A 26,390-nucleotide genomic window follows, 5' to 3' on the forward strand; every position below is an offset into this window, starting at 1 on the left:
ATTGGTTGAGTAGGAGTCTCACAAATTTTCCCCTTGCCTTGAACCATAATCCTCCCAATCTCAGCTTCCTGAGTAGCTAGGCTTACAGGTCTCATAATCGTGGCTGGTTCCTGTTTGATTTTTCAGATAGTGTCTCATTCACTTCGTTGCTGGCCTCAAACTGTGATCCTTCCATTTTCCTTTTCTGTGTAGCTGGGACTACAAGCATACACAGTGAAGCCTGGCTTATAGTTAGCGTTCTACAATCTAAGTTAAAATGTTAAAGCACTTAAAATGTCTTCAAGTGTTTATAAAAAGAAATGAAAAAGAATGCATCGATGGTGGTTTAAATGAATCTAACTTTAATATCATAATATTCTCTAAGATTCTAAGTGTTTTAAAAATTACTTCATTGAGTAAACTATTTATATTTATAATTTGGCAACAAAGGTCACTTTTCACAAGGACATTCCATATATAGCAATAAATCTTTCAAAATTCATTCATTATTTTCTTCCACTTCTTCAGGAAGCTTTGTAAGGATCCATGCCTTCAGCTTTTCTAGCTCAGGTTTCCTTATTTCATGGTAATACTTCGGCAAAGTATGAAACTTCGTGCTTACTCCTAGATGTTTTAACATTGAATTTGTCTCTTCACCCCAGGAATAAAGAACTAGTTCATCCACAGTGCCATGACACTGAAATAACTCTGGAAGCACACCATTGTTTTTCTGAATAGCCTAGAAAAAAAGGAGGAAAAAGGAAAGGTTGAAGAAATTTGATTTAAGTTTGTTCTTAGAAAATGAAGAGCAGAAAAATTCAAATTTAGCCAAACTACAATAATTAAAGAGATCAGGTTGTGCCCTGTGAGGTAAATATTAGGAGGCAGGCTTGTGAACATCATTGGGTTTGGGCACCAGAGAGCTGTGGTTATGTGAACTATAAGCTCCAGGGTATAACCAAAGAGTAGTTCTCATGTCTGTAGCTGCTTTATCATTTATATTTCTGGGAATGAGGCTGAAATAATGTAATACATGTTCATCAATTTGCATGTTAATGTAAATTAAGTATCAATTTTATACTTGAATTTTAATATTCTCATGACACAATATTTATTTTTGTGCCAGTGCTGAGGCTTCATCTTAAGGCCTTGTGCCATTACACGGACATTTTGCTCAAGGATGATTCTTGATCCATGCCTCCAAGTTGAGTATTTTGTTGGTTAACTAGAGATAGAGTCACATAGACTATGTGTCCAGGCTGGCTTCAAACCGTGATCATCCAGATCTCAGCCTTCTGCATAGCTAGTATTACAGGTGTGAGCCAAAAGTAAGTGGCTTTCAATTTTATCGTTAGTATGTACTAAGTTTTCACAGATATAATACATATATACATACATATATAATACATGTGTATGCACATGTATTAGCTTTTTCCTCTTTAACAATATTCTTTGCAGAAAGCACTTCCTGAACATTAATGACCACCTGGAACTCATTTGACAATGAAGTCCAAGGGTTGCTAAATTTATAGTAACTGTACCACAATTTTTATTGCTTAACTGTCAACTCTTTTTTAGTTTCAATGTATCTATAGTTTTCATGTAACCTTTTGCAGTTGTTTTTCACATCTGTAACTTACCTGGTAAACAGCAGAGAATTTATTCAGAAAACTAGAAAGGGCAAACACTCCTGCCACATCTTGATGGAATCTGTAGGCTAAATGCATTGCCATGCATCCTCCCATAGAAAATCCTCCTAAGTGAAGCAAAAATGGGCTTAAACAAGCAGCAGGATATGTGTGATGATTCAAAGACTATATGGTAGTTTCTAACAAATGATTTTAAAATATTTCAGTCTTTTAAAGATATAGCTAGCTAGCTAAACAAAATTTAGTCTATTTTAGGTTTCATGGAGTAAGACTTACTATGGTGATATCATTGGTAAAGAGATTTGTGAAATAGACTTATCTAGAAGGATATAATTCAAAATGTAAGTCATAATTATACCGACAGCATAATAGCATTATTTACTTGAACTTCAATGTCTATGTCTATGTCTATATTAGCTTTATTCTTAGAGAAATCCTCTGGGTACCATTTCAGGTTATCCCATGCACCTTCTTGTCTTACTTGCCAACTACAGCTGTTTCTAGCTCTACCTGGTACCTATTGGCCACTGAATTAGGAAGGATGATAAAATAATTGATGAACTAGTTATGATATAACTATGACTTATGATATAATAAAATAAATTTACTTATAAAGGAATTCAGTGATATGGTTGGTATTTTTTTCCTTTTCTCATACCTTATTTGTGCCACGCAAGCACCATATCTGGCTATGCTCCAGTCCTTGGATTCTGAGACAGAGTTTTGCTGGGCAGCACTGGCTAGCCTCAAGCTCATCCTTTTCCTCTCTCTGCCTCCTGAGTATCATAGTCTTTTATGTATCAAAAATACACTATTAATCAAAGATTAAAACACATGGACCTTCTGTTCAAGGGGACTTGGATGAGAAATCAGGAAACAATACAGAGGTGAGTGTAATGTGACAGGAGCAGAGAAGCTGGTGATACCACATCTGACTACAGGCCAGAGGAGTGCAGTGATAGTTAGAAAATATCTATTTTATATTTCCTGAGAGAATAAATAAATATGAAAAATAAATCATGTAACCATGCACTCACAGAAACAGAAAAATATACTTTGGGGCAGTATCCAGGTCTCCTAATTTCCAACTTACGGTCTTCCTTCGCTTAAAAGTATAAAGCTGAGCCCTTAGAGAACACAACTTTGAATCTTCTATAATGATCTTCTTTCCCCTATAAATAAAGGGAAATGGGGCCAAAGGAGATCAGATGGCCTGCCTAAAAGTTGTACCTCACATTTTGATTAAAAGCTAGGACTTCTGGAATTCAAATCGCTTAAAATAGAAGTTTCATGTATTTTCTATCATCCTGACAGTTATTAAAGAGGATCTCTTTATCTGGGACAGGCAGATAATATTTAGGACCCAAGATACAACATCTGAAAGAGACTATCAGTTTATGAAGTGTAGAATTCTTAAAAGGGCATAAAGTATAAATAATAACCATTATGCTAAGTACTCTAACTATAGTTTTCAACATTGCAGAACAAATTAACTGTCTCGCCAAGTAGCCCATTAGGGAGTTTTGAAAAACATCATCAAGAGACTTGCCTCTCTAACACTTACAGACTCAGTTTCAACTAATAAAAGTTCATCAATAAGCTTGGTGTGTAAAAAAGGAGCATCAACATCTTAAAAGTGTATGTACATTGGTACAATGGGTCAATCTGTATCCTTATTTAAGCATTTTGTTTATCCTTCCCCTCCCCAAATTAGAGAAGTATATACAAGATGCAGAGCACCAACATCAAATACAGTGAGAATAGGGGTTATACCGTGGGGGAGGAACATACAAAGAAACAAAAAAATCACATAGTACATTATAAATACGTTAGAAACAATAGCAAGAAAGAAAAAAAAACACTTGTGTCCCTATCTTGGGGTTCATTTTGCTTAACATCATGTTATCTGGTCATATGTTCATAGCTTTTGACCTTTTCTGCTTGTCCCAGACATATACTAGTTATTGCAAATAAGGGAAACCATAGGACCTATGTTTCTTTACTATGTTGAAAAATGAACTTTACAATTTAGTCTGGGCAGTGTGGGGGGGAGGTGTAGCTGTGGAGGTGGGAGGGAAGAGATGGTAGGGGAAAAACAAAGGAGGAGGTAACAATAACAATGCTTGACAGGCAATGTACTCATTACCTTCCTCATGTAACTGTAACTCCTCTGTACAGTATTTTTAGAATAAAAAAGTATTTTTAAAAAGTGTGCGTGCAATTTATTCTTGTACATCAGATTTCCCCAAACTTAAAAGTGACTGAGCTGTATTACCTATAAATTTATGCAATTACAAACCTTTGATCAGTCACATTTGAATATTAAGAGCTCACCACAGAAAAGACTAGTATGGCTGGCAGTTAAAAATTTACATTAATCAACATGAGGAAGAATTCTAAGCTTTTATCTGTCTCTCCACTTCAGCTCTAGACACCATTGCTTCCGAAGTTTTTCTGTGTAACATCACATGCATTATCAAAAAACACGAATTTTGAACAAAGATGCTGATTATTAGTTCTTTGAATGTAAATGAGTTTTGTAGATCTCTTAAGGTTCTGCTCTTTAGTCTATGGCTAAGTTCTGACTGAGTGCATGTGACTAGCTGAGCCAGGTGTGTCTGCCCATGCGCTGGCCTCGTCTTTATGAGCCTAGTGGCAAGCACAGGGCACACCATAGTGTGACACTCATAAATTGTATTTAACTGATATTTTAGAAATCATAGATAACAGAATTAAAGTAATAAACAATAAAGCAGTATCTTAACTTCATACTATTGCTTACAAAGATATAAACAACCCTTTTTCTTTAAAAAAAAAAAAAAAAGCCCAGGACAGAACAACTGAATGTCTTACCATTTTAGAAAATAAAGATCCCCTAGGTTTAGAACAGTGCCTGGAACACATGAGGAGCTAAACAAATAGTTACTGGATAGACAAAATCAATGTAAAATAAAGTTTGGAAAATGTTTCTGTAAAAAGACAAATTTATCATCATAAAATGTACTTTTTATGTGGTCCGATCTAGTTAAGAGCTTAGAAAAATCTAAAACTGAATAACTAGCTCCAGGCCAATCATTCCTAATCTAGTTTCTTATAAAGAATTTTTAGACTCAGTTCTAGGCCCATTAACAAAATATCACTATTTTTTAAAAGCTCTTATGTGTAAATCATATGTTCAAGAACCAAAACTGTGAAACAAATAATTCAAAATTAAGCACATTGAGTAAAAATAAATAGCAATAATGTGGTCATGATTTAAAACAAATATATATGCTACAGATACTAAAGCTGGTATCTGGGTTTATAGGCATGAAAAGTGATATTAGTAGTAGTAGTAGTAGTAGTAGTAGTAGTAGTAGTAGTAGTAGTAGTAGTAGCAGCAGTAGCAGTAGTACTGATTGTGGTAGTGGTACAGGGCCTGATGCTTACTTAGGAACTTTACCACTTAAGCTACTCCACCAGTCCTCTTTCAAGATAAAATTGCATTTTATGCCTGTGCCCTGCAAAGACTACAATTCTCCTACTTGTGCTTCGCTTTATTATTGGGACGGCAGGTATCTGACACTGTACGCGGCTACTGGTTAGGATGAAATTCTTTGAATTATTTTTATGCCCTGGCTCAACTCAAACCATTGATCTCCACCTCTCAATTAGCTAGGCTTACAAGCTTGGGCCAACAGACCCCATAAAGTTATTTTCTTAAGAAATTCAAGAACTTGAATTAGTTTGGGTCAAATATAGCTTGTGAATATTTAAAGTCTTGTTAATGTGACCAAAAAGTTAAATTTTAACTTTTAATTTTTAAGTTTTGGCTATAAAGAATCACATGTAACTAACGGTTAGCTTACTGAAATATGAAGTTATAAAACATCTAAGTCCTACCTGTGATTTAAAAGCATTTTAAACTCCACCAATTCAGTTAAAATACATATTGAATATGAAGTTATTTTTAATGTTAGAAGTACTGAGGTTTGAACGCAGGGCCTCAGACAGGCAGGTGCTTTACATTCTGAGCCATGCAGTCACACCTGAAACCCTTTTTGTGTTAGTTTAAAATTTTCAGACAACAGCCAGCTTGTTGTCTGAGATAGCATTTTGCTAACTTTTTGACCAGTCAGGCCTCAAATTGTGATACTGTTATCTCTATCTCCCTCCTCAATGGGTTTATAGACATGAAAAGTGATCGAAGGGTAAGTCTGAAGTCCAAATAAAGATCATTAAAAGATAAACCTAAATAAATAGGCAAAAAGATACTTTAAAATCATATCTACCTGGAAAATTTGGCTGCTGAATGCTTCCAACACTTCATGTTTATTGACTCAGAAACCTAATCTCGGTACATGATTTCAGAGTCCCTTGACAGATCTAGCCTAACTTTAAAGAAACAAAAGAAAAATAAAAAATTTACCCACTTGAAATTTCCTTTGAAAACAGTAGCCCTGCCTTCTTATTAGTCCTACTAAGTAGGATTTTAAGCAAATGTAGTTAAAAAAAAATAAGTGAAAAGAAATTCCAAAACAAAGCCTTTGAATCCCTATATATGCCTTGAACAACTTGGCTAATGCAGAGAAACTCTCAGTCAGTCCTGAGTTATCATCAGTTGTGTTTAAATCATTGTGTGTATGTTGAGTTTTTCCTTACCCCTGATTTTGTGAAAATGTTCCTCCCAAAAGCAAACAGTGCCCTCCCCAAATCAGCATAAAAGTGAATGTGCTTATAAACTGATAAAGTAAAAATCTGAGATTTGTTTAAACGTAGAATGTCTTTAGTGGAAGTTGGATAGTATTGTGGGAAAAACAAATCCAATACCTAAAATACTGAACTCTAAGCATCCTGAGAATCTGCAGTGTAAGGAAACAATGATGGAATATTTGGATTCCAATGGTCTACTGTACACGTAAATGCTTCTTGCAGACATTTCACTTTGTGTTTGATTCTAGAAGTTACAATGAAGAAAAATGAACTTATTGAAATATTACTACTTTAATTAACTTGCCCACTTATAATCTTGGGAAGTATCCAACAATTCGTCGAAAATACAAATCCTTGAGGATGGGATACTACTATAAAAGGATTGTTGTATATTTTCTCTAAAAGAGAATTTAATTTAACACAAAGAACTAGTCACTCAATTTTCCATCTAACAGTCTACATACAATCTACTATACTGTGTTCAATAAATAAATAGAAAATAGTAAATTCATTGTAGGTAGTGGTTCTAATGGATATTTATAGTTGCTTGTGAAGTATTTAAAATGTCAAGAGTCAACATTTCAACATGTACTTAAGATTAACAAGCTGAATAAAGCATGTTAAAAATAATAAACTTGACTTTATAAACTCTTTATATAAAATAAAACAGAAACAATCTATATATAAAAAGCAATCCTGGGAAAATTAAGATACTCTATCTTAAAGCAAAATCCCAAGGATAAAAGGTTTGTTGTCAAGCAAACAGGATTTTAAAAATGTAATAAAATACAATCACCCTCACAAATTTCAGCAGTTCTTTAATTTCATGTATATAGTATTAGAATTATTCTTTAAAGTTAATTCACAAAAGATTTTAGGAATATAAAAATTATGCCTACCATATGAATTTGTACCTTTTCTCTCCTACAAAATATATAGGATAAAATATTTCTCTCTATGAAAAATTGTTAGGACAATAGTTCCAGGCCTTTATAGTCAGGGTAATTGTTGTTAAAGATGCTAGTATCTAACATGTTTAACTAATTAAAGTGTGTGTGTATGTACATAAATGTTATGTAGGTGTGTGTTCTCATTCCTGACTTTTAGCTCCAGCAGAACACCAAGAGTTCAGAAAGAGCAACTTGGAATTCCAACTTTCCTTCATTTAATTTTTGTTCTAAGCATTATTATAGGAAACTATAGAATTTCCTAGAAGTACAAAAAGAAAATGAGCTACCTAAAACCTTACTGTATACACATAATTTTAATGTTTTCTAAAGATTCATTTCACTGGTTAAACTCACTACAGCTTTAAATAGCTTGCTTTTTCTTGCATGTAATACTGATTGAAAAAACTTAAAAAACTTAAAATACACATTTTAAACTAAACTGAAACTGAGTTCCTTCCATGTGTGTGTATTTACACCATATTTAACAGTTGTATAATGTTCAGTTTTAGGAATAGATTGTAATTCCTTTTAACTATTCCCTTCCCTTATGGTACCTACTTAGATCATAATGTAACTAACTCAAGTCTGGTCCTAGAAGCCCTTGCTCCTTCCTAAGTCAAAGGTATGAATATATTCTCATATTGTCAAAATGCTGATAATTTATTTATGCAATCTGTAGGATTATTTACATTCTAGATCAAAAGTCACACCTAAATTATAACAGTATTTTCTCTTAACAAGTTAACACCACCTAGTGGACACAAAAGGAATCTCATCATAATACAAAGTTCTTGACTAATTCAAAAGCCTTGGGTTCTAATCTCATGCTACATTAGCCAGTAATCTCTTCAAAGTTTAGTGTTCTCACTTCTGGAATGATAATAATTATATCCAATTCTGTTTGCTGTTAGGCTCACAATGTCATGAAGAGCACCTTAAATTAATACTGATATAGAGATATTAGTACAAAAATCAATATAAAATCATTGGGCAGAAATTTCTGTTTAATATAAAAGGGCGATGAAGCAGAGAGCAGACAGTACTAGTAAAAAGCAAGTACATGGGAGAAAGTTCCCTACAAGGCTCCATGTGGCAAATAGTTTGTGTTTAGTTACCATGGGGTTAGAGTATAAAGAGTACAAAATAATAGCAAGAAAATAGATTTTTAACATGAGTCTAAGTATTTCACATAAATGAATTTGACTGTCCAAATCCCGTTAGGTAGGGGATAATTATCATCCCAGACACAGGGGATAAAGGAAATGCTCTTCTGACAAAGTGGCAAAACTACAGTTAAGACTTTGGTTGGATTTTGAACCTCAATTCTCTGGATCTCAGACTTCTTAGCTAGGATGATAGGTGTAAGCCTGGTGGCTTGAATTCTATTAATATTTGAAATCAGAGTTCTAATTAAATACCTGACTTGGGTATTTTGCACCAATTATATGAATATTACACCCATAGAATAGGATAAAAAGGGATCAAAGATTATTTTAGAAGAGGATTGACTGAAAAAATATCTAATAAGCATCATCTCCTCCCTCCCCCCCAAAAAAAGATAGTGTAGTATTATCGCTACTTTACAGTTTATGCAGCAGGAGTAATGAAACAATGTCCAGCTAGGAGGTAGCAGACTTCAGATTTGAGCCCATTAATGTTATCACTATAAGCCAAGGTCCCTTGGCCTGCCTATAAGAGTAAACAAGTACTTCCTAGTCAGACAACAAACTTTCTGTCATAGCAGCTCATTTCCAGTAAGATCAAAACCAGGCTTATTGTTTGTCTTTCTATGTTACTTCCCTTATCATTCTCTATACTTAAATTTCTAAGTAAAACTGCAGTAATTTGCATCTCCAATGCCACTGCCTCCGTGCTAGTATATCCTCTCTTACTGTCCCAGGTAAAAATAAATCTCTCCTCCTCTAAGTGTCTACAGTACATGTTAATCACTTAAATCATTAATTCACTTCCCAGGTTATGTTATTCATTATGAATCTCCAGAGCTTTGTGTCAGACTTTGTGACAGGGAAATAAAAAGGGAAATATGTGGTCATCTCTTTGCAGAGCTATCGGTAATAGAGTGTTATTGTACTTATCCCAGCCCAGGAGGATTGCAATTTTAATTTCAAGCACTTTATGGCTACTCCAGTTTATAAGAAATTTGTGAGATAAAGCTTGTTTTATTTTTCTATGTCTCCCTTTGAGCATAGAAAACACTTTGTACTGCAGAAATAGAGAAATATTTGCTGCTCAGTGCTGGAGGCTCAAAGACCTTCAATCCTAGCTACTCAGGAGGTTGAGATCTAAGGATTACTGTTCAAAGCTAGCCCAGGCAGGAAAGTCAGAATGATAGAGAGCCAGACTTGAGCAAAAACAAAAACATACAAACAAACAAAAGCCCAAACAGCTTAGGGACAGAACCCAGAGCCTAAGTTCAAGCTCTAGGACCAGCGTGCACGCACGTGCATGCACACGCGCGTGCGCGCGCACACACACACACACACACATGAGACAAGAAGTATTTGCTAAAGATTGAATCGTGAAATCTTGTGTACATTTCAAATTCTATCTTCTGTTTCACAGGCTGAGCTTAGAGTTCCTTTCCTGTGTTCTTCCTAGTACTCTCAAAGTACTCCATGGATATCTGACTAGAGTTATACAGTTATGTTAAACACAGAAAGAGATAAACACAGATGAGGAAACAGACAAGAAGATGGTGTCACTAAGTTAAAAGCCATACTGCTTTTAACTACAGTAGAAATCACAGCTAATAAAGAAAACAATGGCCTTTATCTGTTAGTACATTACATCTGTTTATAAATCAATGGGCAGCACAGTATTTCAGTGAACACAAATTTCATAGTTTGATTATTAATTGAATTTACCCAAATATTATCTGTACAAAATTTCCATTTGTATTTCAACATTAAACAGAATTTATAATTTCTTTATGCAATGCAACTATTAAAATAGTTACACTGGGGATAACCCTTTCACCAGAACATGCTCTATACTGCTCACATTCCATATGCTTCATCTTACTCCAATGAAAAATTAGAGGAATCGATTATATTAATTTGTATATTTGATAGATGAGAAGAAGGTAATTAAGTAGAATAAAGACCTGTAAAATAAAGTAGAATAAAGGACTAACTGAAAATATATTAACAGAAGTGTACAAATATTTCAATTTGTAATAGTTACTCAGAAAAGTAAAGCTTTTATAAATTTGATAGAAATAGTGACCATGTATTCAATTAAATGAGGGCAGCAATAATTTAATCTTATATTCATAAAACTTAAAAATAGTTAAAAATGGAAATGAATGTCAGCTAAAAATTAAACTACAAAGACAATTTCAATTGTCCTTAAAAATGGAAATGAAATCCCAGCAATCTGAACAAAAGGATCATAAATTGGAAAACAGTCTAGGCTATCTATTTTTTCAAAAAAAGAGAAGAGATGTAAAATATGCTATTATTCAAAAAGAAAATCCTTTTATGAGCTTTCTGACTACAATCATTTTGAAACCCTTACTATGTAGTTTATTTAAAACTATGAATGTGTAAATTGATATACAAAGACCTCTAAAAATGTGAAATGTATATAGATGTATAGAATGAGATAAAAGTAGAAAAATTAATTAACAAATATATAAAGGCCTTACCTAATATTATCCTGTTCTTTTTGATGCCACTTTTTACTTCATTATTAATCAGATCAGTAAGCACCTGACATGTTACATTGATTGATTCAAGGTGTTCCGGGCAGTCAAGAGCTATTCTAATTCTGTCAAACCACACATTAGAGATTCCTCCTTTCAAAGGGGTATATGGCCTGTTTAAAACAAAGGAAGAGGGACAAAAACAACAGACGATATTAAAATAGTAGCTGTAATTTCCACAAGATTAGGGTATGGAACAATCTTAATTTTCTGAGTTTTGTTAAACAATCAAATGAAAGATGACCCAATGCACATGGCATTGAAGTTCCTATACTTACACTGAGCCTATTAAAACCTACGAAAGCGAATTCAGCACTATTAGTTACCTATCCATCTTTAAGAGGTAGGAGAATTATAGTCCTAATACATCTTAACTCATTATAATCCTTTGTAATAATAACACTGTATCTGTGTCTGTTATATAATTATCAGTGCATTAAACCTATTGTTTTGAGTAATTACAGTAGCGTTAAGGGGTTCAAATCCAGTACTGGGAAAGGTAAATAAAAGAGGAATGACAGGATCCACAGAGATCTCTGCAGGCATTTACAAGAGATACAGGGGGATATACTTGAGAACAAAAATTTCGACAAGGAACAGGAGCACTTGAGCAAAGCTGCTGCTGATCATGTGGTAAATCCTAATTTCTCTTTACTTAGTTGTGAAGAAGGTATTCATTTTATACACAAGCAAAGATAGCCAGTGGTGAAAAACCCACAGTGACTGAATGGCATCTGTAACGATGACGATTTCTCTTTGATCACCATAGACACAGATTCCTCCTATAGCTATACCTCCGTGCCATCTCAGATTTAGCTATACATTCTCTTCTCCAGTCACTGAAGCAACCAACCAAAAGAAAAAAAAAAGAAAAAGAAAAGAAAAAAAATATGTATTTTTATTACCACAATCTTTAAGAAGAATGGCATTGTGCTAAAAGGAAGAGGGGAAGCACTCCACCGTTTTTCTGTACCAAATCTACCACTCCAAAACAAACTGACATCCTCACTGGGAGCCTGGTGACGAGAGTATTTGCAAAGATTCTTAGAACCACCAAAGGTGCTCAGACTGAAATTTAACAAAAATCCCATACTCTTCAAACAATCCCATATTTACTCAAGCAATCATGTAACAAACATTGTTTTGCAACAAACGTTTTAAACTTTGTAAAGCCAGATTTTTTCCTTTAAAAAGTGCTTTTTCCCTATCATATATATACACAAAAATTTACAAATATAGTATACCTTATATATAATGTATATGTAATAATCATACACATTTATTCACACATGCTTTGAATATTTTTGTTGTTGTTGGTAGCACTAGGAACAGAACTCGGGGACCCAGGATTCTAGTGCTCTAACACTTGAACCAGCAGCTCTTTTTTAGTGCTTTTTTTCCGGGCCAGCCTGGACATTTGATTCTCCCATTTCGCAAGCTCAATTAATTTGGTGAGATTGTGTGAGAGACGCCTAAGGCCTCTCACTAGCATTTTGCTCTGGGTGGCCCTCCCAATAATCACAAATGAGTAGCTGAGAATATTGATGTGGGCCACCATACCCTGGCTTGATGTTTAAAATATCTACCATCTGCTCATCTCTTCATCTTTTCCCTTCTCTCTCTTATGGTCTTTTCTTCAATACTATTCCATGGTAATAATCTGGAAACAGTTCCTTCAATTTTTACTAACTTTTTATTGAAACATACATTTATAAAGCGTTTTGGACACTGCTGTTATACAATAATGAAATATGCCTACTACCTGTCTTTGTTTTATGTGTTGTACACTTTCTTTTCCTTTAACAACCTCATAGAAATCCATCCATCTGATATAACTTGTACCAATCTTCTAAGCAGTTATGTTGTTCTCTAAAAGTATGATGTTCTACAATTTAATCAGCCATCTTACTCACTGGCCACTTATTTGGTTACCCACGTGATAAATACTAAGAAGAATGTTACATTAAACACATATACACATACATTTTTATGTAGTGAGATTTTTATTCTTAATGGAGCTCACCATCTCACTGAAGTAAGGCCAAATAAATAAGCCTGCCAGATCGAAAGTACACATTACATTTCTATATGATAGATTTTTTTCAAAATTGCTTTCTTAAGGGAGGTTAAAATTTACTTTCTACTAGAAAGGTAAAATTATCCTTTTTCCTGTAGTACCTACTGCAGTAGATACAAAGCAAACACAATTTGCATATTGATTCAGAACATACCCTGTCCTCAGAAAATTGAATCAGGTACCTTTGTAGGCAATTCCCACATGTTTCTGAGTGATTACTGCCTAATCCAAAGTTACACACAAGTGACAACTGTGGCTGATGATATTTGCTATCATGTCCCATTGGGGTTTTAATTTTTTCTTGTTAGTTCAGAAGAGCACTTTGTCTATATTGACAAGTATCTGCCTTCTGTTTTTCAACCATTTTTGTAAGTTTATTTTTAATAAATATTATGAATTTAATATTTTTAACCAAATAAAAGATTTTACATTTGCTATAATATTTTTAAGCTAAATTTCAGATTCTCCTGATTTGTTTTTCCTAACCCATAGGTTTGACTACATAAAATCTCATACATACTAAGAGCTTTGTTTGTATTTTAACTTTTAAATCTTAAATCCAAGAGGAACTTATTCTTATATATAGAGTGGTTTTAGTGAATATTTTGAAGTTGTATGAGGTAAGTCCTTCTCCTCCTACCTTTCTGTATTGTTTTAATTTCATCCTGTTATTAGGTATTCAATGTTCCTAATTTATTGAAGAAATTAATCAAAACATTCAGTAGATTTTAAAAGTACTTACTTGGAAATATTTTTAAAATGTCAATTAATTTGGCATTATCCACTGAGAATTAATGCTTGGATAAATCCTGAGGGCAAGACAGGCTTTTGTAGCTGAATTCTCCATCCTCTACCTTTACTGCTCTTCTCCTAGGTTCTCAACTGGTGTGAAAGAGAAAATCCTATCAGGCAGCCTAAATTCTCCCTGGTTGCCACAAGTGTTCTGACCCTCAAGGGACTGGCTCAAGACAGAAGATAAATTGGAGAAAAGGCAGAAAATATTCAAACCTTTCTCTTCCCAGAAACCACCTCAGGTTTTAACTTTCTTAAAAGGACCCTGAAAATGGAAGCAATTGCTTTCCACACAGTCATTATCAGACAAAATGAACCCACAAATTATATTCAGATTGCCACTAATATATCTGAAGTTTTAAATCAAAATTGAATATACTACATTCACTCCAAAGTTCAAAGTAGACTGTTACCTATTTGAATTCTTGCTAGTTCCCTTTCCATTTTATTCTGCTATTCCTCAAAGTGTTTATTTGTCTGTCTAAGCACTTAAATAAGGATGATATCATAGGCTAACATGTGAATCATGCTGGGACTTCAGCCATAAATGGAAAAAATGACACTTACCTAAGGTTCTTTTCCTTTGACAATGCCTTACTTAATTAGATAGATGATCCAGGCATCTAGGATCCCAATGAAGTAGTTTACTAATCTGGGAGATATTTATTATTCTTTAGTTTCTTCAAGAAAATTAAATTTTACAATCAAAAGGAATAATTGGAAAAATGTAATGGGACAAAGTACTTTAGAACTATTTTATGTTAAAAAAACAATCACAATGTATAAGTCTCTTAAGATGTTAGAATAACCTTTAAATAAGGAATAAAAGATTGTTTTTTAAACAACTAAAACATTTGGCACGTATGTTTTGCTCATTCACCTTTTCCTCAAATAAATCACTTTATTAGCTGGTATAAAACAGCTCAGACATTACCACAATAAATAAATATGTTTGCAAAGAACATCTGTGTAGTTCCTAAGTCAATCAATCAACCCATTACAGGCTGGCAAAATATCAAGCAAGAAGAAAACATCCAAAGTACTTGAACAGTAAGAAGTTTCATTCCAAGTTTTGTTTTGAACTGTATTTCTCTAAAGTCATGAAATCAGAAGTCATTCACAGCTCATAAGATAACCACCTGGATTCTTCCTCAGTCACCATTTCCTACCACCCCCTCCAGCTCCCTCTGTGCCCCAGTCCTATTGGTCTCCAGCTTCACTAGTAACGTGGGAGCTTTGCATCTGCTTTCCCTCTACTGGAATGCACTTTACCACCTAACTGCAAGGTAAGCTCCCACTGATCATTTAGGTTTTCAACTCATATATCACCTCTGCAGGGCATTCCTTTGACTCTCCAACTTCCACATCTATCTGCAATACACACAAAGACCTTATCCTATACCTCACTTAACTGTCTTAATGACATTTATCATCATTTGAAATTATAGCTCTGTACATAATTATTTGAGACTAAATTTTCTTTTCCTCTTCAACCTCATACCTATTTGTATTCAGCTGTATTTCAACCAAAACAAAAAGTAACAGAACAAATTCAGCAGCATATATCAGAATTGAGTTGTTTTCTATTAAACTAGATTCTAAATAAATTTTTTTAAATGATGCAACATGATGCAGTTTTGGTTACATTATTTATTTTTTCGGTCATGGGGCTTCAACTCTGGACCTGGGTGCTGTCTCTGAGCTCTTCATCTCAAGGCGAGTGCTCTACCACCTGAGCCACAGTGCCACTTCCAGTTTTCTGGTGGTTAATTGGAGATAAGAGTCTCACGGACTTTCCTGCCTGGGCTGGCTTTGAACCATGATCCTTAAATCTCAGCCTCTCCTGAGTAGCTAGGATTATAGGTGTGAGCCACCTGCATCCAGCTGGTTACATTATTTTTATAACAGAAAACTCAACTGTTTTTATAAAATGTGTACTTATATTTAAAAAGTAATGTGTCTAGTTTTGTCATTTTAAAGAAAATTGTATTTTACTGTATTTTATTTATATTTATATTTATTTTTTATTTTCTATCTCTGCTTGAGCTCTCTCATAGCAAAGACTTTTTTTTCTCCACAAGGGGCTCAGAACAAAGTTTGGTATATAGTAGATACATACTACATAAGCATTTGCTGAATGGCAAATGTCAATAATCATTGGTGTCACTTGAGAATGATCTATGTCAGCTAGAAATAGAATGTCTAAAATTGTTTCATTTGTGTTCTGGATATGCTTTGACTTAAAACTTTTATATTTTCTAGAAAATGGACAAGTTTTTCTTTTTCTTTAAAAACCTAACTGAATGAAAGCACATGCTTCTAAAAAAAAGTCATATGCGCTAATAGGTATTTAAATATTCTATTTAAAATATTTACCAGAGATGTACACTATGTCTCCAAAGTAGCTATTTACTCATTAGTGGAGTTCCTGACAAATGCGCTGATAGCATAAAATTGGTATCAGGTGAAGGATCTCTGGATATGCTTCAAAATGAATTCTAAGTGAAGAAGGGAAGACAAATCCTTGTTACTATGCCTCAATCAAATGTGCCTAAGATATTTAACAACACATATTTGATAAAAATATAAACGTGCACTTTATTTGGAAAAATTGCAAACCCAAAGAGTGGTGGCACCACACAAGTCTTAGTCCTTTTATAACTTTTCAAAAACCAAGGGAAACTATATCATCATATAACGAATAAATAGCTTGTTAAAAATTATTTAAATATGAATTCTAGTGTAGTAAGCCCAAACTAAGAAAACAACCTCTTACTGCAAGTAAAGCAAAAATATATCACAGAAATGAAAGTCTTTATTCAGTATTTCAATAAAGGAATGAAAAAAATACCACAATGGTCTCCATTTTAATTAATACAGCAAACTAATTGTTGAACTTTACTTAGCTTGCTCACACTAAGCTGATTTAAAATGTCTATTAAATATAGTTGAGGAAAAGGATTATTTATGACCAAAAGGGTAACTCAGAATTTAATCACAACAATAAGCTATTATAGACCACAAGTAAGTAAACACAATAGACGATTGTTTTCCTCTTGCATTCTTTAAAATGGCATGACAATTTAAAACACAATTATATATAACCTTGTTTGATGGGTTTTCAACATATGTTGATGAAGTATATATGACAATTAAAATACGACATAATTTGTGGTTCTATAGTTACCTCTTAAGACAGAAAGACTTGCTTTGTATATTGTACCCTAGCACAATCAGGAAAAAAAAAAGAAGAGGTAACAAACTGAAGTATTAAAAAGTCCATATAACTTAAAAAAGGAGGAAGCAGAGTGTAAGGTAGGAGACCTAAATTCAAACATATCAATTCAGTGCTACACAAAATTTAAGGGACTTAAACAAATCATTCAAAAGGTAGAACTGTCAGGTTGGTTAAAAATAAATAAATAAAGCCTACTATGCATTGTATATAGGAAACATTTTTAAACACAATTGATAGAAATTAGGTTATAAAAAACAGGCTACACAAAGAATTCCCATGTAGTACTAATCATAATACACCAAAATGAGAGGAAAAGTATAAAATACACACAGAAAGCAGATGCACACTTTAATTACCATTGTGTAAGATAAAAGTAGGTATTAGTACAGGAAAAATAATTACACAAGAGTATGTGTCTAATAATATATGTCTAATAATATTAGTAGAAATAAAAGAAAGACAAATTAGTCTACAATTGTAGTTGGAGATTTAACATCCCTTCCCTTGGTAAATAATAGAACCACTAAAAAAAAATCACTAAACAGACAAAATTTGAAGAATATTAACTACCTGCAATGATTCTACTTTTATAGAACTTTATACAAAAAATATATAATAGTCTTCTACACAGACAAGATGCAAAGCCATAAAATAAATCCCAGTGAGTATCACAGCTCAAATAGTGCAACAAATACACACACACACACACACACACACAGAGCAACGAAACTACTAACACCATCTCTTAATACAGCTTCCTCATTCTCTTGAGGTCATCTGCTTTTCCAACCCTAACTCCATTCTACCAGGAAGCACAAGCATCCATATGGTAGAGTTTCACATAGGTGTTACAGTAACAAGATACAAGGAAAGTGTTCAGCTAGTACTATCCAGCTCTAGCTGCCAGATAATGTGAGTAAGCCTCTGTGATGGCTCCAGGCCCCAGCAGTCATGAGTCACACCCAGCCTTCAAGGTTTCCCAGGAGAGGCCCGAAAAACAACAGAACACAACTGACTCACCACTATTGTACCCTTTCTGAATTCCTACCCCACAAAATTTGTGACCATAATGAAACTGTTGATTGCAGTAGTTTCTTAAAAAAAAAAAAAAACACCGAGAGTATGAAGGGAACACAAAGAATTAAAATATTAATAATAAAGACTATAGATAGCTGAAGTAGTGATTAGCAAGAAATACGTAGCTTTAAGAAAAATACAAGGAAATAAGGACCATAAGATTAGTACAAATGAAGTAGAAAACTACAAGAAAATAGCAAAGTCTAAGTTAGTTGGATAAAAGAGATGAATAAACCTGATAACTCTTTAGGGCAAGCAGAACCAAGAAAAAAGGAAAGAGAATAGAAAAACTACTAATGAAACTGAGTAAGAGAAACAATATAATCCATGAAAGCACTAAAATACAAAAAACTTAGTCAATAAATATGACAAATTACACAAAAGATAAAAATTAGAAAAGAACCACACCTCATTAATACTGAACCCAAAACAAAGTAAGTCTGAATAGGTTGTGTTTTGGTATTTTCTTGTTGTTCTGGTCCAGGTACTGGGACTTGAAGTTGGGGTGTTGAGCTCTTACTTATTGTTTTTATTCACAGCTGGTATTCTATCACTTGAGCTAAACCTCAAGTGGAAACTTAGGCTATAAGCATTGTACTTAAAAAATGGTAGTTTGATGAGTAACAGTAGCTCTCTACATACGCCATGGGAATATATGCTGTTCAAAATGGCAGCCCCTGGCTAATGCAACTACGGACTGAATTACTAATACTAATTTAAATTTAATCAATTAAATAGTATATAAATTGAGGTATGATTTACATGTTGCACAAATATTTCACTTTAATGCTTATTATGGATGCATGCTGAAGAATATTTTGAATATACTAGGTTAAATAAATGACGAACTTGAATTTTATCTGATTCACCCTTTTAAATGTGGTATTAAGAAAATTTACATTTATATATGTAGTTCATATTACATTTCTGTTAGTGTAGTCCAAATACCTGGTTAGATGTCCAAATAGTATTGATTAGGAATATGTAATAATAAGTTATTAAGAATTCAAATGAATCATTTCAATGATAATATATTTGACTAGATCACAGTGGTATCCACAAATACTTAATATACAGGAGAATATTCAGACTCTGCAAAATGTCCAATCTAAAGTTTGATAAAAGCAAATGTAGAATTCATATCACAATTGCTGATAACATACAAAATTCCAATAATATTAATTAATATTAATATATTAATACCGTTTCTAATGGTATTCTTATATGCAATAGTATAATTACATTTATACTTAGATTACAATATGTATATCTTTCTCATTACCATAGAAATATCAGTATTCCTTCCAAATATTACTTATCCTAAACAATTTCAAAGATATTCAACTAATTACACAAAAAACAATCCAGGTCAACAGGCCTTGTGTTGAACCACAAAACTTCCAAAGTCTTTTTGTATTAAAACAATAATTTTTTTGCCTCTTTAAATCCTATATTATCATTTTTCTGCTATCTCTTTAAAGGCTTTCAATGAAGTAAATTATTTTTTAAAATGATTTTATTATTATCATTAAGCAGTTGTAAAAAGGGGTTTCAATTCAACATGTCAATTTATTATTACCATGCATCTTGACCAATGTCAACCTATCATCATATTATCAAATTTAAAAAAGACCTTTGAAATTCTGGTTCTTTTTCTCCTTGACACTAAGCGAATAGAAAAATAAAACATTCTGACTTTCCAAGTTTTCTAGTTTTATTACCATGAAATTTAAAAAAACATACAAATAGGTTATAAAATCTAAATATTTGCTAAATACCCAACTGCACATTCCTGGTTTACCTATTCAAAAACACAACATTATTTCTAAATAACCTTTTTAAATGTGGAAAGGATGTCATAAACCTCTCTTCCATATATTCTGAATTGTATTAACTGAATTATTAGAAAGACTTTTGCTGACAAGGTTTTGTTGTGAGGTGATTGAGAAGAGAGGGTTTGAACAATGAGCAATATGCAGGGCAAGAAGAAGCAGAGTCTAGCAGGCCACTTTGGGATACAGTATAAATCTAGGGCTGTACAGTATGTTTAGCAGAGAAAAATTATTCACTTGGCAAAACTTGGCCCAAGAATTGAACTGAAAAATAAAGAATACATTCTAAACATCTGGCTGGCACACCTACATATATTTTTTTTGCCACAGGGTCATCTTGAAAGTGAGATAAATGACTACATACCTGGGAGGAGCCGTTGGATAAATAACTTTTATGTGATGGAATGCTAAATCTTTATTTAAAACCTGTTTGATCCACTTTCTAAATCCTGGTCCAGAATCACCTGATGAATCACAAAATCTATGGTAAGATAAACATTTTAATAATGTAGTGCATTTAAAAGCAGTCTATAACTTAAGTAAGCAGTCTATAACTTTCAAGTAAAACAAAGGCTGGGATCAGGAATTCTTAAATCTCCATAGAAAAAAAAATCCCTGTTTGGAACATAATTTTTCATGCTTGATCAGACATCAACAGTACACTTTTAATTACAATAGTTTCAACTTTCTTTAAACTTGAATTTCAGGTTTCTTCATTTTAAATGGGTATAACAATCAACAAACTGATTTTCCTAAAAAAGGGAATTTTTCCCTTACCTAGCTCTTTTTTCTTATCTTAAATAATAAAGTTCCTAATGCGATTGTTACACTTTTTTTTTCTTTTTTTTTGTCAGTCGTGGGGCTTTAACTCTGGGCCTGGGCGCTGTCCCTCAGCTCTTCAACTCAAGGCGGGCACCCTACCACTTGAGCCACAGTGCCACTTCTGATTTTTCTGGTGGTTTATTGGAGATAAGAGTCTCATGGACTTTTCTGCCCACACTGGCTTTGAATTGCGATTCTCAGACCTCAGCCTCCTAAGTAGCTACAATTACAGGCATGAGCCACTGGCGCCCTGCTCCTTACACTTTTATAGTTAGCCCAGCCTAATTCATTTTCTTAGTTAAAATAACACCCCTCAAAGGGAGTAATCCATGTCCTTTTATTTTCAATTTGAAGAAATCAGAATTTAATTGACATGTTGTCTGAAAAATAATCAAAATTCATGCAAGACTATAACAATATTTGTTCACGGAAAAAAGAAAGTAAATAGGTTGATCTTATGTGGTAGTAAAGAAGAAATTTTAAATGCCACAACTCTAATGTTTTAATTAATTGAGTCATTACAACATCAATTCATGAATTTTCCATTGAGTAACTTAATGTGCAGGTACTGTGTTCACTGCTGGCATAGCAATGATGGGAAATATTGATTTATTATAATACACAGTAATTAGCCAACTAATCACAAAATAATGTGAAAGACAAATATAACCACTGCAGAGGGTTTACTCTATTCAGAATGAATCTAGTTAAGGAGTACATAGACAAGTTCACTAAGTATAAACTTTCCAAGGCAAGGTTCATTTTGTTTTATCCATGAAGCTATGGTTTCTACTGTCTGGAACAGTAGTGACACAACCAGGACATCCAAAAGAGTTGCTGAATTATATGAACTTCAATCTAGAGGATGGTGAGAAGTACAGAAGGAAAAAAAAGTGAGGCTGAGGACAGGTAAAATGCTAAGGATCCAAGACAGAAAGGATCCGGAAAGAAGAGACAGGAGAATAACCAAGTAAATGAAAGCCAAAAGAACAGTTGTTTTGCTCAAATTCAAGTAAGAAGAAGGTTTAATGGAAAAATGTCTACTAGACTTATCAACACAGAGGTTACTGGAGACTGCAGCAAGATCAACTTAAGTCAACTCATGAACTCTTATTATGTGGGAAGAAATATCTCAACGAGATACACATGGTTGGGACCTTCTTGAACCTTCTGATTTAGTATGGAATGCAGACCCTAAATTAAGTAATTACAAGTATGATGATTATGACTGAGAACCATGGGATCTCAGAGGAGCAAATTAGCAAAGTGTATTAACCTAATTTGGCAGACTGAAAAAAGTATGAAAGACTCAAATTAAGTTGGCAATGTATACCTTTCATGCTGTATGCTATTCTACAGCTATGTTCTAGGAAATTTTTCTTGTAAGATACTTGTGTGATTTTTTTTTTTAAATGGAAGAGCTGTTTCTAGTAGATTTTTTTTTCAATCTTGAAAAAAAAAACCTGATTACTACATGAAACAACATCCATTCACAAAGCTGACTTTTTTAAATGCCAGCACTTTATTCCAAGAATATGATACACGATTATAACTAGTTTGTCCCTACTTGGATTAACCAGAACATATTCTATAATAGAGACATATACATCAAAGTCTAATGTAAAGTCATTGGCCTCTAACCTGCATGATAAAAGCCTATTCCTGAGGTAAGACTTTTCTATACCTCAGTGGAGATTTAAATATATAAGAATCACACTGTAATTGCTGCCCAAATTACTGAAATATATATGCACATATATGTGTATGTCTGTATAATAGTATGTATATAATAGTATATATTCATTAGCTATAATATGCACATATATTTGTATTTATAATGAAATAGGAAATATTTCTATGAAATATGCTGATATGATTTATTATATATTTATAAGTATATAAATATGCACATATATTTATTATATATACATATGTGCATATATGTATATTTACAATACATGACTGTGGGTTTCAAAGACATGTATTACATGTTATAAAAATGCCAGTAATTTGAAAGGGACAAATATAGATAAACCACAATACGGGGGGGGGGGGGGGGTTGGAATAACAAAATCTGGAAGATATTTATAAGATATTGTGAATTAGTTACCTTATTATGAGAGGAATATAGTATGGAGAACAGATGAGTACCTATTTTGGGACCTGCAACAGAAGACCAGTCTCCTAGTTGTATTGCCGTGATCTTAGACATCTTATGTTCTAAATTGACTTCACCAGTATTTTCCCTTTAAACATCAATTCATCTTGGTTTAGGGCTTTTCACACATCCTCACCCCTAAATGCTGATTTGGGAGTTGTAAAGCTTTGGGCTCAAATGCTGACTTCGGTCAGAAAGCTTTGGGTTCAAATCCCAATTTCACTACCACTTACACTGGGACTAGTGGTTGAACCACCACTGCCCATGCTCTGTTCTCATCCCTGTGTCCTTCCAATCAGCATCACATGTAAGCCTTCACATGTCTTAGCTGAAACTTCCTTGGAAAAATCTGACACAGTCTTCATCTTCCAAATGACTTAAAGCCTAACCACAGTTTTGTCTTTCCTTACAATTCATTTGGCAGTAAATCGTGTACCATCTTGTGATCTCCCATGAACTGCTGACTCAAATTAATTGAACTGTTTTTGTTTCTGAAAATTAGGTAGGCTCCCTAAGGACACAGGCTGCATCTCATTTCTTAAGAAATAAAAATTAAAAATTCCTGAGAACTTACCATGGGCCAAACACTGTTGATGAATGGATTTAAAAAAGGGTCCTTCCAGGGGACTCCCTCACCATCCAGTGGGGGAGAAAGACATGATCACAGATAGGAGAGAGAGAGAAAAAAAAAAGTTATAAAGAAAAAGAATGAAAAGAATGAAGGGCAAGCAGAGGGTGGACAAGACCTGACCCTGGGTCTCAGAGCTGACTCTATGCTTAAGGGACAGAGGGAGAAACAAGAAAACAGGAAAGCGGAGCCTAGGGAAAGGCGAGAAGTACACCTGCCCTGGCACCACGGGGCCACAGGGAAAAGAGATATGTGATCAATATTACCTATATTAGCTGTGAATCTCAGTTGCCTACAGGAGCCTCAGACTGCAGAGAGAAAACAGTGGCAAATAATCCATTGCAAAAATAAAATAAAAGAAACCACGAATGTCTGGACCCTAACAGTACTCAAATGATAATCGACTGCCCCTAGCAGAACAACTTACCTCACTAAACATCGTGTTAGAACCTGGACGGGGGAGTGGGGGGTGGGTGGCAGGGAGTAGGCATGGCAAGGGCTTCCATTGGAATGTTGGGGAAGGAATACTGGCCAGGACAAAATGGCCAGAATCCAGATGATAACGATCCAATGACCAAGGGGAGAGGGGAGAGGAGAGAAGGGGAGAAGGGGAGGGGAAAGAGGACAGGGGGCAGAGGGAGGGAGGGGGGGGGGGAGGGAGGGAGAGAGAGAGAGAGACAGACAGACAGAGACAGAGAGGGGGGGAGGGAGGGAGAGAGAGAGAGAGAGAGAGAGACAGACAGACAGACAGAGACAGAGAAAGAGACAAGGGGGCCATGGGGGGGGGGGAGTACACTCTCCCTCACCCTGGGGCCCTCTATGGGCCCCGCACCTCCTCCACTGGGAAACACTGGGGTGGCTAACCACCGACAGGAGAACGGGCCCCAAGCTGCCGCGACAACAACAACAAGGACGTAGAGCTTCAATCCACCTGAGCCATGCAGGAAGATCAGCGAGGCGCTGTGCCTTCCAAGGGGCGACACAATACTGGTCTCCAGGGGCACTAGGCCCGCGGCCGCCGCCATCGCCCAGGCCTGGACCCGAGTCCTGCCCGCCACGCCCCACCTCTTTGCCGTGTCGGGGCCGCGCACGCACGCACGCAGGCACGCAAGCACGCAAGCACGCCGGCCGGGTGGCACTTTCAAAAGCACGGGAGCGCGCCTGCCCCCCCCACGCCCCCTGCGCATGCGCGGGGCTAGCGAGGGCGCCTGCAACTTCTTGAATCCTTGGGGTGAAATGTGAGTCGGGTATTGCTGTCCTGGGAGTTTGATGTGGATGGCTCTCCAGAGGTGTCAGCCTCCTGTGATCTGTTGTAATGATGAATGGGTATCTTTTATCTCAAGCATTTGCTGTGGAATTTTTAAACACAATTATAAAATTCAGAAGTACCTCCTTCACAGAAATATTTCTGCCAACTGTGTTTAAAATTCAACAGATTGTATTTCACCTACCACTTTGGAATTCACACCAAATGCTTGCAGGGATTTGTACTCAGGGGAAGCCAACTCGACAATAAGTGCTCTTTCCTTTTTTGTTTTTTTACATCTCCCCCAAATAGTTAACAAACCAGATCTACAAGGAGATGGAACCTCATATTTATTAAGGTAGCTATTACTCAAAACGTGGAAAATACATATTAGGGAATAGGTAGAAGCAGGAACTTTTGTACTGATGGGAATATGAAATAATGTGTTATCTATGATGATTCCTGGAAAAATTAAACATGGGGTTGGATCAAGCAATCTGCCTGCAGACATGGCCCCCAAAAATGAAAGCAGGTACTCTTAGTAGGTGCTTGTACTCTAAAAGTGAAAAACCCAAATAGCAACCTACAGATGAATCGATAAAAAAAAGTGGTAAAAATGGGTTATGACTGAGCCTTAAATGGAGTAAAATTCTACATCTTTAGTACAGCATAGATCAATACTCAAAAGTTATCAGCTTTCATAATTATTTCATTATTATGCTAATGAAATAAGCCAGGCACAAAAAGGGCAAATAATGTTTGTTTTCACCACAAAATGAAGTCTCTACAATGGTAAATTCAGAGAGCCTAAGTAGAATAGGGCCCATCAGGGACTAAGCAAGAAAGGGAAATGAGAATTGGTCAGTGCCACGTATCCATTTGGAATAGCGAAAATTTTCTGGAAAAGGACAGTGATTTGGTGGCTGCACATTAAGATACTGCTACTGACCTTTCAGGATCCTTTAGAGGGTAAAATAACAAATTTTATTACCAAAAATTTAAGGGTATTGAAAAATATTTGTTGTTTTCATAAATGCCTAAACATAGATAATTTAGCAATGTTAAATTATTAAAACTGTAACTCAAGTAAGACGTTCTTTCCTCAGGGGACAGCCCACAAAACAGCCCAGCCTAACTGAAGTACAGTTAGACATCAGCCTTCCTCCCACAGAATTTAAGCTATTGCAACTTTTATGTGTTTATAGTATTTTGCTGTTCCTGGGTGAATTACAATCAAGAATTAGTTGCCCAGATTCATTCTGGGCTATCATTGTGTTGCACAAATGCTGTGTCATTAACTAGCCAGACAAAAAGAAAGTGATTCATCTCCCTAAAACCCATAGCACTAAAGCAGTGTGTTAAGAGCAAACTTTCTGAGAAGACTAAGTACCGTTTGCCTGAGCTCTCATAACAATATCTTATAAAGCACATTTGTCTCTGCACTTGCCTTTTACAAAACAGTTCTAAGTGGATTTTAGAGCCAGGTGAGAAGCCATTGGAGTAATATCAGACAATACTCTTAATGG

The 26,390-nt window shown here is 34.8% G+C and overlaps 1 protein-coding gene across 1 annotated transcript; it reads right to left on the reverse strand.

Annotated features, from left to right (window-relative positions):
- Positions 1-318: 318 nt before the first annotated feature.
- On the reverse strand, positions 319-24,693 carry Lyplal1 (lysophospholipase like 1). Its single transcript, XM_042682227.1, has 5 exons — positions 24,550-24,693; positions 20,375-20,474; positions 10,938-11,107; positions 1,620-1,735; positions 319-718 (listed from the first exon to the last, which is right to left on the reverse strand). The coding sequence occupies exons 1-5, from the start codon at positions 24,641-24,643 to the stop codon at positions 479-481; spliced, it is 720 nt and encodes a 239-aa protein (XP_042538161.1). The 5' UTR covers positions 24,644-24,693; the 3' UTR covers positions 319-478.
- Positions 24,694-26,390: the final 1,697 nt, after the last annotated feature.

Source organism: Dipodomys spectabilis, unplaced genomic scaffold (assembly GCF_019054845.1).
Source record: "Dipodomys spectabilis isolate Male_0828 unplaced genomic scaffold, ASM1905484v1 ptg000069l, whole genome shotgun sequence".
NCBI lineage: Eukaryota > Metazoa > Chordata > Mammalia > Rodentia > Heteromyidae > Dipodomys > Dipodomys spectabilis.